Below are 16995 nucleotides of genomic sequence, written 5' to 3'. Positions count from 1 at the left end.
AAACTGACAAAGTCCTACTACACACACTGAAAAAAAACACACTTGAATTTCCCCCTTGGCATCTATGCTTGTATGCGCATTTTGCATGTGAGAATATTAAAATAGTCACCAATTTCAGAGACTGCTGTGTACAAAACAGCAAGAGAAAAGAAACAAGACATCCCAATTCAAAAGTTTGCCTGTTTTTTACTGAAATGATTTTTAAAATATTTTCAGCATGAAAAAGTAAACTTTTGTATTTGTGCATGTTAGAAAAAAACCATTCACCAGCACAGCTCCCCTGCAAAGTCTTAGTAAGTTATCTTTTATAATGTTACCAATGAATACAGGTACATTTCTTCCTGATACAAGACATAATTTCACATAAAGCTACTCTGAAAGTACTGCTGGATGACTGAAGGAACAATAAATCAAAAAGTTTTTTTAATCACTCACCCTTATTAAATTCTGTAATCTCAAACCATATTACATGAATGATTGACTTCTGTAATCTTTTTGCATCTATACCATTTGATTTGTGTGTACATAAACTGCTGCCACTGACAGCTGTCTGCTGCTATCCTGCAGCAGAGTATTTCACCTGAGGGGAAAAACCTGTCACTTCCAGGTGCAAATGTTGCTTTTTAAAGACAACCATAAAATCATGAAGGCACATACCTTTTCATAGTAAACTATTCCATATTCTTTGTCATCACACTTGACACAGCGAAACTCAATCATCAGGTACATAAAATTAGAACTTCGCTTTTCCCTCTGAAAAGAGAACCACCACAGATGTGTATCATATATTAAAGAGCAGCAATCGTCAGAATTCTCAGTACGGTAATTATTCTATTTCCTTTGTGGTATAATCAATAAATTAGATTATCAATTGTTGTAGTCGTTATTCAGATAATCATCTGAAAACGCTACTTCAAACTAACACCTTTTCCTCACATTCTTATGTTAATTCACATTTCATGATAAACACCTCTATGTAACAGATAAAAGCTTCTTCATCAGTGTCTTTCAAGTTGTAGACCTGAAGGTCTGAGAAAAATGTACGGAAGACTAACGAGCTGACAAACAGTTTTCTTTTTTTTTTTCTTCCTTTTTTTTTTTAATCATTACACACAACTATGGATCCCACTGGAGAATATTCAGGAGTCAAAAAAAGACAAAAAAATCACTATTTTAGATAAAACAGTGAAAGAGAAAAATTTAACTTAGACTATGAGGCATTAGATTTGCAGCTCATTGACTTGCAGAGGAAGATTTGCTCTATGTATGCATTTTTAATTGCTTAAATAGAAAAAGTGTTTAGAAATGTAAAAGCAAGGAATTATACATATTCACAACCAGTAATATATATTTACTAAAAAGTTAATATGCATGCCCTTTAATGATAAGCAACTCAAGTTCATTCTGTGCAATGATGGATCAGACTGTCCAAAATGGGCAAAATGGTTCTGCATTTAAACTACATTTCTAGGAATCAGAAGCACTGCATTTCATATGCAGCTAGTCTGGGATACAACCAAGAGCTTGGAAAAAACAGCTTCTTACAAAAAGGGAAAAGGATTAGAAAAAAAAATCATAAGGAATAGGTTGAATTAAAATATATATCACACACATGCTTCATAAGGGGTTATAAAAAGACCTATGTAGGTGCAAAAGGCTCTGATTCCTGGAGGTCTAAGTATAAATAAAAAAATAAAATCTGAGAATATCGAGCAGAAAACAAAGGAGTTCTGTTAAGCAAGACAATCGGTTAATAATTTGAGGATGGTTTTGCTCAATGAGGGTAACACTTCATTCAGGAATAAAATTCCAGATTTTCTTTTTTTCTTTTTAATATAAGTAAACACATTCTGTAAGCATTTTCTTCCCAATATCCAAAAGAACATCAATTGAAACAAAGTTCTACCTTAGTGAATATGTCTAAATCTATGGCACAATCTGTATGAGTGGAAGGCTTCCCATCACAACCTAAATCCTACAGTTCAATTAGTCAAACACAACAGCATTTGTTCCAAACTACCCCAGTTCATTAATTAATTCTCTCTTCTGATCAAGTTCACTGAAATACTGAAGTTGACAACTGATAAGACAGCTGTCTATTCTCCTTTTTGCCCAAGTCCAGTCAACTTTGGAAACTTAAAAGAATTATTTGTCCTTTTAATGTAGACACTAAAGGTTGAAGAAGAAATGGGACAAGTGCTTTGAGTTACAGTCTTCTAAACAAGCCAAGGTTTCCACATTAGCAAGATCCAAAAACCCATTACAAATCTGACATATGATGACCTACCTCATTGATCATTTCTATTTCTCTAAAGGTTAGTCTGTCCAGCCAATCCACTTTTACCATGTGACCTTGTCGATGAGACTTGGTGAGCTGCCATGGAAATATACAGTGATAATATTTAGATTGCTGCGATTAAGAGAAAGGATATCGAAGTCATAATTTTACAGAGACATTAACATATAAAGTCTGGCAAAAAAGTGAATTGGAAAAACTGCTTTTACGTTACACAAGGTAGACCCTCAAACAGCTAAGCCATGCCATAAATATACTTTTAATATCTAAAACATCAATCAGGGCAAAGAATAAAACTACATATTCCAGACACTTCATTTTTGAATCTGCAACATACTAAAATAGGATCCTATATTTTAAGAAGAGTCACACATGGAAAATTTATTTTTTTTTCCCAAGTTATTATATTTCATATAGTAAAACTTGAAATACCTTCCTTTTATTTTTGACTTTGTAAAAAACACACAAAGGCATACTGCTGTTCCAAGTGCAACTTGTTGTCCACCATGACCCTCAGGTCCTCTGCAAAGTTGCTTTCCAGCCTGTCAACTCCCAGCCTGTACTGGCATAGAGTTATTCCTCCCCAGGAGCAAACCTGGCATTTCCCTTTGTTGAATTCCATGAGGTTACTGTTGGTCCACTTCTCCTGCCTGTTGAGGTCCCTCTGAATGGCACCACAACCACCTGGTCTTATATACTGCTCCTCCCAGCTTTGCACATTGCTGAGTGTGCACTCCATCCCATTGTCCAGGTCATTAACAAAGATGTTAAACAATATTGGCCCCAATATCAACCCTTGGGGCATACCACTAGTGACAGGCCTCCATCTGGACTTCATGCTGCTGAACACAACCCCTTGAACTTGCCAGGTCACCTGGTTTTCAGTCCAGTTACTTACCTCCTTGTATTTCTCATTTTGCTTTACTGCTGTAAGTTACCCTTCCTAGTACAACAGGTCTGTTCCCCACTGTCTTTCAGTTGCAAACACATTCTTCCTCCCTACTCCCCTTACCACATGAATATCCATAATTTACTATGTCCACTCAATTCACATAGAACCACCAACTAGCTACCATTTTCCTCAAGATGAACACAGTTTCATCTTTTATTAGCTCCAGAACTATCACTATGAGTTAGAAAAGGTTGTTCAGCAGCATAAAGGAAGTCTATAGCTTCAATGCACAATGATGGAGTCATCTTGAAGAAGGGCATAACCTCAAGAACAATAGCAATCAGATGGTGAGAAGAGCTACAATAAAGATTCAGGAAGATAACAAATCTTTCAAGGAGAGACCTTAAAAGTGAAACATCACAGGGAAAAGAGTAGAGTGATGAACAACGAACATAAACTCACTTCTGTAGAGGTGTTGAACACTTCCACTCAAACATATTAATATATAATAAAAACAAATGCAAGTAACTGATGATAGGAAACAGTTTTTTCCTCCTCAAAAACCTCTAAGATTTGCCAGGTAGGCTTGCACTGCTCAGTGAACACTTAGACCAAATACTCTCATTTTCATCTGCTCTAAAAAGAGCTAAGCATGCCAAAGGAAGATACACACTTACTAAACGTATCTAAGAGAACGGCAAAGTCAAAACATGGTGAAGTCACATAAAGCTGAAGTTGATTCTCTTTGCATACACAGGAATCCTGGATCTAGTTGGTAGAAAGTCTGTACTGTGTATGAAAAGAAGTTGTTTTTGTGTGAAGTTTTCACTTCAGCTGGTCTAGATGTCTGCATCAAAGGCAAAATAGAGTTAAATCTTAATTACAGTAGTAGGTATTGAACTGAAAGAGGAGCTAGCAAACTATCTACAGTTCTTTACTCCTTTTCTGACTTAAGACTCTGGAATTGTATTACAAACATACATCTTTGTTGATTTACTTCTGATTTACCTGTTGTTCTTCCATCTCACTTGCTAGAAAATAAACGTTTGCATTTACACTAATCTTTAAAGAAAACAAGCAAACAAAAAACCCTTTGTCATGAGAAAATCCTTCTGCATGTTTCCCAAACATATAAGCCAAACATTTTAAGGGAAGTATTTATGTTACCCTAGCTTTTACTATATAGTCAATAACTCAGTGTTAAGATACTATGACACAATAATAAAAATAATAAAATTATCTCAGCTTCCTCAAAAGACTGAAAAAAAACAAAAAAAGCAAACAAAAAACCCAACTATCTTTGTCCTCTTCTGTAGCCTCTAAGGATAGAAAACGCTCAGATCATTTTCACAGGTTAAAAAAAGAAATCCAGTATTACATGTGATTTCATTTTCACATGATTTAAAGATCCCCCTCACTCCCACCTTGGGCAAGCAGATTATTGGTTGCTTCTTACTGATTTCTTCCAGGCCAGCTTTATAAACATCTGAAGAGATAAGAAAAGCTGAAGTATACAAGATGTTCTTTGATATCACAAAGTGTTAAAAAAGAAGAAAAAAGTCATTGTGAGAAAATAAATTAACACACTGCACCAGCAGTACTGTTTCATCATTCTCACTCAAATTGCCAGTGAACTGGTGTCTTAGCAATCAGGGTCCAGGCACCAAAGTACAGGCATCCTATAGCAGTTTCTGCCTACCAAGAATGACCCGGACCAAACAAATCCCTTAGTGATATACTTTGAAAAGAGCACAAATGCATGTCCAGATCTGGATCCTGACAGATCTGGGGAGTACATACAGGACATAAATCCACAGGCAGCTAAGCTTCAGAAGTTGGGAGCTGTGGAATCATATAGGTTCTTACATCCCCTGGATGCAACAGCAGCATAACAGACAAATACTTCCAAGAGACTCCAAACAACCATTAAAACCACTAATTAAATTAAATGTCAGTGTTCTACAGCCTCTCTGCAGGTGTTCTTGTATCAGTAGTGGGCAATGGGAAATAACAATGAAGTGTGTGTCATTCCCTGTAATACTATGGAAGCTATTAAAGCCCAATCAGTCTGTCAAAGATAAACTGGCAAGCATTTGTCCTTTAATGCCTTAATCAACTGCCCCTTAATGTTTAACAGCAGACAGTCTTGCTCGTTCCCCATTCACAAAGCGACTTTTTGTTATTTCAAAAGACAAGGAAAATAAGGCGAATTTTCACTCTAACTAGGGAAGCAAATGGGTTCTGTCTATGGTCCAACAGCATTTCAGAAGTAGGTTCCTAATCTCCAAGTCCCAAACAAGAATCCCAATCCATTTAATATTCTTGGAAACATAGCTTAAGATAGAAAGAGCTGGAATACAATATGACCCTTGTGGTGGCCTCTCCCTTCAAGATCTAAATTAAATTTTAAATCACATTACTTATGAAACGAGCATGGCATTCAGCTCTCAGTATCAGTAGTTGTTCACAAGTATGTTACATAATTCAGCTTTTTTGTTTCTAGGTTCCCGCTATAGTTTAAATTCTGCAAATAAGGATCAATATTCAGTGGAAATCTTTACAGTTTGTCTTTAGTTAGTGGCTCTACCAGTCAAAGTAAAGAATCAATCACAAGCAGTCACAATTTGAAAAGCAGTTATAGAGCTATCCAGTTGAGAGGAAAAATCCTGCTTTTTTTATTATTATTTCCAGATATCCAAGAAACTGGCCATTTTAAGAAGCACTAAGTAGTAAACTGGCCATGAACATCAGAGGCCCTTTGTTCTGAACTCTTTCCACGAATCACAGAAACATCACCTCATAATGACTATGAGATCATTTGCCTAAGGCAGCTGATTCGCCTAACATTTTTTTCAAGCTCTAGACCCCAGTACGCTTTATGGAAGTAATAAGATGTGATGTATCATAAACTTTCAAAGGCCATTGAAGCTTGTAAGAATTACCTAATTCCGTTCCATATATAGTTCTTTTCTGATAAAGCCTGAACTAGTAATTTTCTATAGTATTTATCTGCTAAATAGAATATTGGAACAGAAAATCCCATATGGAAGAGCTAATCTTCAGATTAGCTTCAGAGACTTAAACACTACAAAATGAAAAGGAAGAAAAAAATGTATAATCCTGACTAACATTTCAGTATGCTGGATGCAACCAAAGCACAGAAACCAAAACAGTTTTCAGGTTTTAATTTACTGGTAGGATTGTAAACAGGACCAGAATAGAGTTCTGTAATCTTGCGTTATATTATATGGATAGTTTGACAAATTCTATCTCAGTAGTGTTACTGAAGTGCGTATTTTGTACTAACAGGATCACACAAGACTTGCCCTTTACCTCATGTATTAGTTCATAATATATTCTAATTCTAAAGAATCAGCAACATGCATAACCTGAAACTTTGTTTCAGGCAGTGCGGATTCCACCATTTTGGTCTTTGCATATATCCTACCTAGCTTATGAGGCCTTTCTGTCCTCAGCAACAAAAGAGTTCCTCACCCTCATGTGTGCATCATTTCAGCCACATCTAGATTACTTCCTACAGTTGTTTTTTTTTTTTTTTTTTTTTTTTTTTTTTTTTTTTTTTTTTTTTTTTTTTTTTAAACCTAACACCAAACACTTTGTCTCTTACTCAAAGTAACTCTCTTACTTTCACTATCTGGAACCAATGCAACAAAATTTTCAGAATACCAAACATAAACGTCGAGCATTCATACAAAGACTTAGGGTCAAGCCTATCAAAGCCTTGGCAAAAAAAAAACCCAATATATTTAAATTTTGTCACAAATTATTAATTTTCTTTTTCACTGCACCAGAGAATAAAGGAAAGTCATTCCGTGTTTTAAAGGAAAATTACTAGTCTCTTAAACCTGGTTATAAGGAGGACAAAAGGTCACAATACATCAACTAGTTGTGCCTGCATACAAGGCTCTGATCTGTAAGCGTATACATACACATGAAGAACTGTTCTGTTAGATTAGTATTTAAAGCTTAAAATAAGAAAAAAATTGGTGTCTAAAGGGATGCCTTATTTAGTAGCAGAAGCTGAATGCCTCTTTTCCTGAAGAAATATCATCATTGCTCACCACTGTTATTATCTAATTTCATTCAGCTAGCAGAAGGGGTGAAGGAAATGAATGGATTAAAAAAGAACTTAGCAGAGTACCTTTTGTTTAAGAGAGATAAATTACTGCACCGCTTAGGAGAGCAAGTCATTTTGCAATAAAATCCTGATGTCGTCAATATTTGAGTGAATTAAGATATTCCACACACACTCCATTCAACCTCCTTAGTAAGGGGAAAAAGAATTAGCATTCGTAATGACCATAAGGATGCAAAGTCATGGCTTTCACGAGTAGCAAGTTTACAAGCAAGTTTTATGTGTTTTGTAATAGCATAACCATATGGCACTTCAACATGAAATGGAAAATTTGCCACGGTTTCAATTACTTAGGAAGGTCACGGATTCTATTCTTTTGGCAACTAGTCATTAATTTTATCTGAATTCCCCATAATAATAAATACCATACAAAAACATTTTTTTTCCCTTGACATGCTTCTGAGTTATCTTTCACATGGAAAAAAGGTTAGCAAGCTCTTCTCATAAGATTTATTATCTGGAGGACTCTAATTTGGCCTCTGGTATCAGACATCGGTCAGTATCATGACACTTTTACAAATCATAAGTCTGTCCAAAACATAAATAGGAAAAAATCCTACAAAAAAAAAAAAAACACCAAGATAAAGTCCACCCAAATTAATCTGGTATTTAATTAACTCCTCTACATCTACATATACCTTCCCATACAGTAGCATCAGTAAGCATTTAGCAACTGATGAGTAATTTATAGGAAAAACTGAAGCTGACTGTACTCGAACAATAGCTACTTATGAATGGCACACCACAGAAACTCATCTGCTGTGGAAAGAGCTGTGCAAATGAAAGCTGCCATACACACACTACCCAGAAACCCTATTCAATTTCTTTACCAGCAGCATCTGCGAGTAAAATGCTTTTATACAAGAACACAACAAAATGAGACTTCCATATTTCAGAAATTAATTTTTCCCAAGACCCATATTTCAGAACAGAAGATGGTGACAGTGATGCTATTAGCCTCTAATAGTCATTAGCTAGAACTTGCACTTGGGATGTAAAAAAAAAAGGAGAATACCTTGCTCTTCCTCAGGGGATCTGAGCAGTCATCTCCCGCCTACCAAAAGGACAGGCTAGAATGGACCTAGGTATTCTGAGACTAAAATACAAGTAACTTACGTAAGTGGTGTATTTCTTGAGTTAGGGAGCAAAAAGGAGTGAAGGGAAGAGAAGGAATAGTACCAGCAGGGTACACTTATGTTTGCATTATGGAACTTGCAGGACAGGGAAGGTCTGCAATCCAACACTTTTGCTCAAAGACCCACCTTCCCATTCACATAACCATTTGATAAAATATAAGCAAGCCTTGGTAGCTGGCACCCCTCTACAGAGCTTTCTTAATGCCAGAGGGCATTTTTTTCCACTATGATCAAGAAATGGGGCAATATGATTGGCAGAAGGCTTTAGGCAGATGCAAGTGCATAAAAGCTCTATGCTTCCCCTCCTAAGATCTTTTCCCTCCCCTTCTCCAACGCAAAGCCTCCATTGTTTCTTTCCAGTAAAACCAAGAAACATATGCAAACTAAAGTGGGTGTCAGCATTCATTAACGTAAGTTTGCACCAATAATGCAAAACTACAAAGAGCTAAGTCAAACACTTCCACGGTTTCATTTCTTTAGAATGTTGTTGGAAAAAAACTATTAGTCTGAACTCTCAACAAAATCAGTATTAAGTTAGGCAATTATACTACTTCTCTGCCTAACAAAGAAAGCTATTGGGTTGCACCTCAATGTTCTTCTGCATCAAAGCTGCCTGTGCTGATCTTCATTTTATAGTGATTTACCAGCTACAAGTCAGAAGATTAAAGTGAGTTTCCCATTATAAACTCAAGGTGAACTAGCCTTACAAAAGACGGACCTTAAATGAAAGTTAGTTTATTGCCATGATAAATGTCTGGATGAGAAAATGGACGTATTTATGGCCTGGTGCTTTCTTTCACTTCAATCTGCACAAAGGCAAGGAAGAACTAGGAGACAAAAGTTAAGATGAAAGCACACCAAGAGGGTTGAGCCATTCAGAAAGATTAGGTAAGCTCACTTGAAGAATCAGGGAGATCTGCTAGTCAAACAAGCAGTTCAGAGTAGTAGCATTTATTGATCAATTCCAGAAATTGTGTTTATGGCCAAAATATGGTCTGTCACCAAGCTGCAGAATAGAAGATATATACATATATATATATACACATACATACATACAAATATATATATATATATATATATATATATGTAAAAAAAACAGACATTCATGATTGTGAATGACTGAATTCTGCTCCAGTTCTTTCTAATATAGATATACTTCATACATGTCTGAAGACTACAATAGACAGTTTTAAACCTAGAGGATGACTACCAAAGGAAACTAGACTATCTTACCCGTGATTTCTTCACAATTTATTAAGAACTCTTACTGAACAAGATAGCATTTTGGCTTCAAGTGTCTTCAAGACACGATCACATTTTTCATTCTCTACAAAGGATTAGGATTTTAAGTAGTTACAATGGAATGCTGCAAGTATTAAAAAATTCCTTATGCTGTTAATGATATTCACATCCCCTTTTAAGCAATACTTAAATAGCAAATGAGAACGATCTAGTTTATTCATTTCTTCGTATGAATCCTGTGAAATATTTAACAGCCAAAGGAAGATAATTTTCACATCAGAAAACAATATGAAGCATATCTTCATTAAGTGGACTTCTTCATTAAAAGTGCAAGCAACCTTTGAGATGTATGCAAAAAGCTTTTCCAGTACCTTTGCCAGTCGGCTCATTTGATCTTCAGAGACTGTGCTGCTGGTTCTCCCAGGAGTTTTGGTGGGCTCTGAGCCATCAGCTTCTACATTGGGCCAGACTTTCAAATCATGCATTCCTTGACGAAACATACTGTAGGGAAAAAAAATGCAGAATCACTTCAGTAAATTGAAAATAATACAGCTGTCAGGAATCAAAGTACAGCACCAGCTGCAAGAAAATGAATTAGCGTCTTTTGCCAAACCTACGGACACACATTGCGATGCATAATTTAACTGAACTGCAAAAGTGCCTGGCACCTCATGCTCTATACAGCCTTCATTTTTAATGGCACATGGACTTTAAAAGAAAATGAGTAAATCTGAGATAAGTTATTTGGCAAGCGGAAGAAAAGTGGATTATTCCCAAAGTCAATGGGATGGTACAAATGTAAACTGAGGACAGAGCTTAACCTTCATAGTTTATTTGTAATGAGTCATAAAGAACTCCTCTTGACTTGCAGATTACATTGGCTTTATGTCTACCATTCTGCAAAAAAATTCAGTTAAAAAAAAAAAACTATGCAAGTTTCATTTGAAGGTCAACTGATAAAAAGCAGCCTCCTGAACTTCAAAAAATAGGGGAAAAACAAAACAAACAAACAAAAAAAACCACAAAAAACCACTCCATCAACACACCATCAAATTGAACTAAAACCATGCAATGAACAGAACTTCATAGGGTAACTTACCACACCTCTTCTCTACAAAACCCTGCTCCCCTTGCATGTGTGCACTGATACACTTTTAAAAGATATCCCAAGGAATCAACTGCATCACTTTCACCAATGAGAGCTGATCATTTAACTCCCTGACAATTTTAGACAAATAAAATTGAAAGGAACACTTTTAAAAAAAAATCAGCCATTAAAAATGATTAACTAGTACTGGACTAGAAGGACCATCTAACCTTGAATTCATGGAATCCTTTTGTGGAATATTGCTACTACGACTTCCATGTATATAAACAAAAAGCAAAAATTCAAAATATGTGTTAGTTGATTTCTGCCAATCTCTTTCCCCCATTCCACACTGGAAATAAAAGTAAACTTCATTTACAAATTAGAACTTTCTCCAGGAATTATGCTCTAATATTTTAAAAAACACCTGCAGCCTTCGGACTACAGTCCAAATGATCCAGTCCAGTTTTCTGCCCTAAGATAATGATGATTTGACAAAAAGTTGTTCTTAAGAGATCTTCAGAGATACAATCTACCTCTACAATCATTTCCTGCATTCAGTGACCACTAGAACAGCTTTCCTAATGCTAACTTAAAATTTCTCCTGCTTTAATTTAGCCTTATTACTTCTTATCCACTGACAAGACACAAAGAAAGGCCATTTTCCAACATACTCTACTACTAGAAAAAATATCGCCGCAGTCTTGTCTTCTTCAGCCTCACTAGTCCTTACTCTTTCTTCATTACTCCTATTTTCTAGATGTTCAATAACACGGACTCCCCCAGACTCCCAGTTATCAGTAACTTTCTTGAGATGGAGTACATAGAATCGGATACATCTCACCTGAATGGATGAGTTGAGCAGAAAGATACAACCTTGCCCCTGATGTACATACTTGTGTTTACATATTTAATGTGTTTGCACATTTCACAAAAGCATCATGATATTTAAACATGCACAACTTAAGATTCACTATTATACTTGAATCTTTTCCAGTGTCTTCCTGGGCAGCGGGTCCCATCCGATATTGACTACAATCAACTACACAAAATACCAACGCCTCACGCTTATCCTTAAACTGCATCCTGTATTTTTTCAGTCTACTTTGCATTTAGTCAAAATTTTTTTCAAGTGTATTATCAATTTTCAAAATATTTGTAATTGCTTCCAGCTTACTATTATCAAGTTAAGTGAGCCCACTGTCTATTTATCATATAAGTTAATAATCCTAAGTATTGTGATTTCCTGAATTACATTTTGTTATTTATAAATAACACCACATTAACAGCCCAACTGCAGGCCAATCAGTCAAACATACCTTAATGTATCAATACTAGAGTGCACACATTACAAAAGCATACAACATGAAGTAATTACAGTACTTGCTACCTTAAACCCCAAGTTTTCAGACATCTAAAAGTAAGTCTAAACTTTGGTTTTCCAATACAGGTAACTCTCCCCCCCGCCGCCCCAAACTGTAGCATGTATGAAGCTCTATTAGAGAAAATTAAAAAAACAAACAAACAACAACAACAAAAAAAGAGTAAATCACCTACACGTCTGATTTTTTAACATGGCACCATTAACCTGGTACCAAAAAAAAAAAAAAAAAAAAAAAAGTTCAAATTTGTATCACAAAAGAAAAAGCAGTATACCCATATTTCCCAAAGAGTGAGACTGTTGTTCCTCCCACAGGAACTGCTTTACCCGGTCCATACACATCCCAGATGGTCAGAGCCACTTGTGCATTGCGAGGCAAATCTGGATACTTCACAGGCAGTTTCAGCCATTCATTCCAGCTGCAGAGAAACATTTTTTTTATTAAACAAAACTTAAATTCTAAAGTTACTCTATATTAGTTTATACAATCCAGGTTCTCCCAAGAAAATGAATTTCTAAATATTTTCCTTCAAGCTTTAACCATTTAAATACTTAAGCGTAATTTTGAGTTAAGTTAAATGCATGTATGATTAGAAGGCCAGAGGCCTTCACCAGTAGTCCCCAAGAGCAGTCTGTCCCATAACAGCACCCAAACATGCTAATCCAGGCCCAAAAAGTTATCAGCAAGCCATACCCAAACACACAAATTACTATATTGCTGTTCACCCATTATACAAAAAAGACTGCTTTCTGTGCTATCAGAGATAACTTAATCTTTCTTCAAGTCTATTTATGTTTATTAAGTGTATGTGAAGAAGATGACAGAAAACAAATCTTTCTGACATGCACAAAAAACATATATAGATTTATTTATATAACCTGATGCCCCAGTAACTAAGAGTTATATAAAATAAATGGCAGTCACTTACTTCCACCTAGTGCTAAAAGCTTTGTAAGAAGTTCTAACTGGAAGAGCAAGAGGCTTCCCTTCTGCAAACACCTGACAAGTTACATACAAGTCAGAGCAAGTCTCTTGATAGAGTCCAGAGAACTTCAGCATTGGGTCTTCCAAAAGAGCTTTGTAACTCTTCTGTTCTCTTTTCCCTTCCAGACTTCCTCTATGAAGAACGAAGAAAAAAAAGAAAAAAAAAAAAAGAGAGAGAGAGAGAAAGAAAGAAATAAGAAACTTGGATTTAGCTACTTACTATCACTTAAAATATTAATAATAAATGACACTGTTAATTTTCAATTAGTGCTCTGGATACATACATCTCCATATCCAAAACCTTATTCTGTTTTCATAGCTTATATATAGTTTGCCAAGTATTAAGACTATCTTTTGATTACGAGCAGGCAGTGCAATCAAAATATCTGAGAGAAACTCAGGTTGTGAAGTGATGAGCAAATATAGATGGCTTTTTTTTTTTTTTTTGGGGGGGGGGGGGAAGAAGGAAGAGCAGGGAGGGGAAGGATTACTGCTTTGTCTTTCAAACAGAGATAATGTCTTCCAGTAGAACCTGTACATTCTTAGACAGCACGGAATGAGGTGCCCTAAGCAGGGCAACAACAATGTACTGTCATTATTTGTATTTAAAAATAAAACAACAAACACCAGCATATACTTGCTCTGAATACTATTTAGAGGGAAAAAAAAAAAAAAGCTGATGAGAAAACCTTATTTTTAAATTTTAAGAAACACAAAAACATATAACTGGCTTTGGATGACAGTCATCTCTCAAATCATCAATGTATCAGAGCTAAACTTAAGTAAACTATACAAGTCAAGCACGTTTTCATTAAAGCTTTGCAACACTTTGCAGAATTTTAGTGTTACATTAAGTAGATGGAATTTCCTCAGACCTCAGCTATACCATGACGCATATACCTGCAAAATATAATCATGAATATTAAATAACTGACTGTGAATGCACATGTAAAAAGAAAAAAGAAACTGCAAGGGAAAAAAAAAGAAAACTCAAAACAACAATCTATCTACCAGCAAGGCAAAATTTAACATTACCACAAAAACACTTCAGAAAAGGTTAGCAAGTTCCTTGCAAGAGAAGTACAGCACACTTAGGAGGACATTCACCACCCTGTGCACACTCCAATGCACAGGTAATTGCCAGCAATATTTTAGCTAGGCAGAACACATTAGCCAAGAGGACACGTGCATCTGACCCCCAATTCAAACACCATTCTCTCTCCAGATGAAGGTAAACAAACCCAAAACAAACCTCCCCGAGTTACATTTCCAAAACCAGCTTAAGCTACCTAACTGTAATAACATTAGACCTGTAACATCTTAGAGCTGTGTTCCTCCCACAAAAATGTAAACATCCCATTGCGGTGACGCAGAAAAATCCCAACTTTAAGAGAACTGAACTTCAGCTTGGGCGAAATACTGGCTTTGAGATCACCCCCCTCCTCTGTCCCTGAAGGGCGAGCCGTAACGCCCGCCGGTGAAAGGCTAACAGGGGCATCAGCGCCTAACACTGGATCCATCTTTGCCCTAAAGCACTACCCTACACTTAAGGCCACAAGTTTTTTAATGTGTTTAGAGCAAAGTTTGCTGCCCCCCGCCCACCCCGGCCAGGCCGGCAGGGGCGGGCCCCGGCCCCGGCTCCTGCCCACACGCCGCCCGCCGCCCCCAGCCGCCCGCAGCGGGGCGCACCGCAGCCCCCGCCCCGCGCCCACTCACATCTTCAGCTGCACGTTGATGTCCAGGTCGCAGCTATAAACATAATAAAGCTTCTCGGCCTCGCCCATGGCTGCCGCCGTCCCCCGCCCGCCGCCTCAGCGGCCCCCGCAACACCCCACCGACATGAGCAGCGCCGCCGCCGCCGCCGCCGCCGCCGCTGCCGCCGCCTGGGCCCCACGCACCGCCCCACTCTGAGCATGCGCCGCCACCGCCATGTTGGCTAAGGGAGGAAGGAGCGGAGACGCCTCCACCTCCCTCGGTAACAGCCCTTTACCAAAATGGCTGCCATCCGACATCCGGTGGGTGGGCGGCCCAAGATGGCTGCGCCCAAGGCTCTCTCACCAACATGGCTGCCCCGGCCTGTACGGCATGCAAGATGGCCGCGCTCATGAGAGGCATGGCAAGATGGCCGTGCCCACAATGCTGCGTGCGAGATGGCGGCGTGTCCCCTCTGAGCGCCAAGATGGTTGGGCCGCGTCGTGTCTGCTTGTGATGTGATGCTTGTGAGGGTGCTGAGGCTCAGGTTCCCGGCTGCTTCATCTGAGGGAGGCTGAGCACCACCATCCTTCTTCTCCTGCTCTGATCCTGGCTGTGGTGAGGCCGCAGCGGCTGGAGTGCACCGCCCTGAGCCCTCGAAGGACCCTGGACGTGCCCCGCTCCAGGGGGAGAGGAGGGACCTTCCCAGCTAGAGAAAACACCTCATTACTTCACTGTTTTTCCATACTTGCCAGCTCTGCTGCCACCAACAACAGTGACCCCTTTCCACCTCGCTCTCCTTGCTGTGCTTTTCTGTTTTTCTCTTGGCCCAGCCGGCGCAGGAAAATGCGGGATAGCAGCATGGCGTGCGTGCGCTGAGCGGGCCGTGAGCGAAAATCCGTTGCGGAACATATGTATTGCTGCAGAATGGAAAAACACAACGTAAAATGAGTGGATGGTGCCCGTTTATCTGATAAAGATGCTCACGCGTTATCAAATCAGACATCCAGGCTGCGTACCTCGTATTTTTTTTCAGAGATAGTCACAGATACCATGTAATTTCAGGCTCAGTGACTGTTACATTGCGTGCACCTATAGAAAAGGCCAAACAGAAATGACAACTGTCTTCTCCCACAAATAGCAATACCGTACAGCAAACACTCCTTAGCTTGCTGAAAATGCAGGTTAATTGTTGAATTCACCATAGTGATTTTACTGTGAGTCTCACTATACTTAATTTGGAGGTAGGGGTTTTTTTTTTATTATTTGTTATGTTTCTCCTAAAGCCTCAGCTGTCAGAATCAGTAGATGGACTGTGATCATCATTTCACATGAAAAAATAATAAAATATATATGCAGAATGACACCTGAGACTCGGAGGCAACTGAAAATCACCCACAACTTAAGTTTTGAAAGTAATCTTCTGTTTTTAAACAATTCGTAGTATTCTGAGGATTAATAAGGGTTGCAGGTACTTCAAGTAATAAAAATATGCATATTGTTACTCTCATGCACCAATTCTCTCTGTCTTTGCAATGCAGCAAGGGTCTGACAAAAAAAAGGAGATTCGTGTTGTATCAATCATATCTACCATGATAGCTGAACTTTTCAGGACTGCTGAATATAAATATAAAAAGAGCCATTTTGGTGTAGCTCTCTGTAATGAATGATGTGCACCAGCATGACTCTTGAGGGAGTGTCACGAGAGGCGTGATCTCTCCCGGTGCGGTCTACTTGTATCACAAAAAAAATAGTTTATATTGTGGAACTAGCACGTTCCCCTCCATTTTCATGTGAACAGCAAGAACTGTTAATGGGCTGGTACGAGAGGACGTCTTCAGCCAGACCTCTCCTGTTCTGGAGAGTTAGCTGCAATGGGGGAAGAGGCTGAAGTAGGGGATGAACTCTTTAATGAAAGAAGGACCATTTCACCTCAACACTTTTTTTATTATTTTTTTCTCTTCTCAGATGCCTTGACAGGGAGGTCGTCTTCTTCCTTCTTCTCCACAATGACTAGCAGATTAGAAAAGTTCATGATCTAGGACCATATATCACTAAAATGAAGCCTTTGCTCTCCAGCATTGCGAAGTGAGAGTGTGTCATGAGTGCAAAATGTAATTTAAATTCA

At 38.1% G+C, this 16995-nt stretch overlaps 1 protein-coding gene across 1 annotated transcript in view; it reads right to left on the bottom strand.

Moving 5' to 3' along the window:
• Positions 1-15149, bottom strand: part of LOC135325161 (phosphatidylinositol 3-kinase catalytic subunit type 3) — an 81538-nt gene extending 66389 nt beyond the window's left edge. The window contains exons 1-6 of the mRNA XM_064502873.1: positions 14892-15149; positions 13120-13308; positions 12466-12609; positions 10094-10223; positions 2288-2374; positions 658-753 (exon numbers count right to left, since the gene is read on the bottom strand). Of these exons, the coding sequence (XP_064358943.1) occupies positions 658-753; positions 2288-2374; positions 10094-10223; positions 12466-12609; positions 13120-13308; positions 14892-14959 (714 nt within the window). The 5' untranslated portion in view covers positions 14960-15149. The remainder of the gene's footprint in view (positions 1-657; positions 754-2287; positions 2375-10093; positions 10224-12465; positions 12610-13119; positions 13309-14891) is intronic.
• Positions 15150-16995: the final 1846 nt, after the last annotated feature.

This window comes from Dromaius novaehollandiae, chromosome Z (genome assembly GCF_036370855.1).
Source record: "Dromaius novaehollandiae isolate bDroNov1 chromosome Z, bDroNov1.hap1, whole genome shotgun sequence".
Classification (NCBI taxonomy): Eukaryota; Metazoa; Chordata; class Aves; order Casuariiformes; family Dromaiidae; genus Dromaius; species Dromaius novaehollandiae.
The sequence above is the reverse complement of the archived record's forward strand: the minus strand, read 5'-3'. Positions and strand labels throughout refer to the sequence as shown.